Below are 208 nucleotides of genomic sequence, written 5' to 3'. Positions count from 1 at the left end.
CCCCGGCCCCGCCGCCCGCCGCAAGCCCCGTGCCGCCGGCCGAGCCCCGCCGCCCCCGCGGTACCTGCGCTGCCGCCGCCGCCGCCGCGGACAGGGGGTTGTCCAGCAGCTCCATCTGCACCTCCTGCGCCGGGCTGGGAGGCGATTTGGACATGTCGCTCTGGACCATTGGCGAGGAGAGCGGGCGGCTGGGCGCCGAGCCCCTCAG

The 208-nt window shown here is 78.4% G+C and overlaps 1 protein-coding gene across 2 annotated transcripts in view; it reads right to left on the bottom strand.

Moving 5' to 3' along the window:
• CACNB2 (calcium channel, voltage-dependent, beta 2 subunit) overlaps positions 1-169 on the bottom strand; it is a 263326-nt gene extending 263157 nt beyond the window's left edge. For both annotated transcript variants that reach the window (XM_010578512.1, XM_010578589.1), the window contains exon 1: positions 65-169. In XM_010578512.1, the coding sequence (XP_010576814.1) occupies positions 65-169 (105 nt within the window). The remainder of the gene's footprint in view (positions 1-64) is intronic.
• Positions 170-208: the final 39 nt, after the last annotated feature.

The sequence above is a fragment of the Haliaeetus leucocephalus genome, unplaced genomic scaffold (assembly GCF_000737465.1).
Source record: "Haliaeetus leucocephalus isolate CR32 unplaced genomic scaffold, Haliaeetus_leucocephalus-4.0 Scaffold0, whole genome shotgun sequence".
In the NCBI taxonomy this organism is placed as follows: domain Eukaryota; kingdom Metazoa; phylum Chordata; class Aves; order Accipitriformes; family Accipitridae; genus Haliaeetus; species Haliaeetus leucocephalus.
The sequence above is the reverse complement of the archived record's forward strand: the minus strand, read 5'-3'. Positions and strand labels throughout refer to the sequence as shown.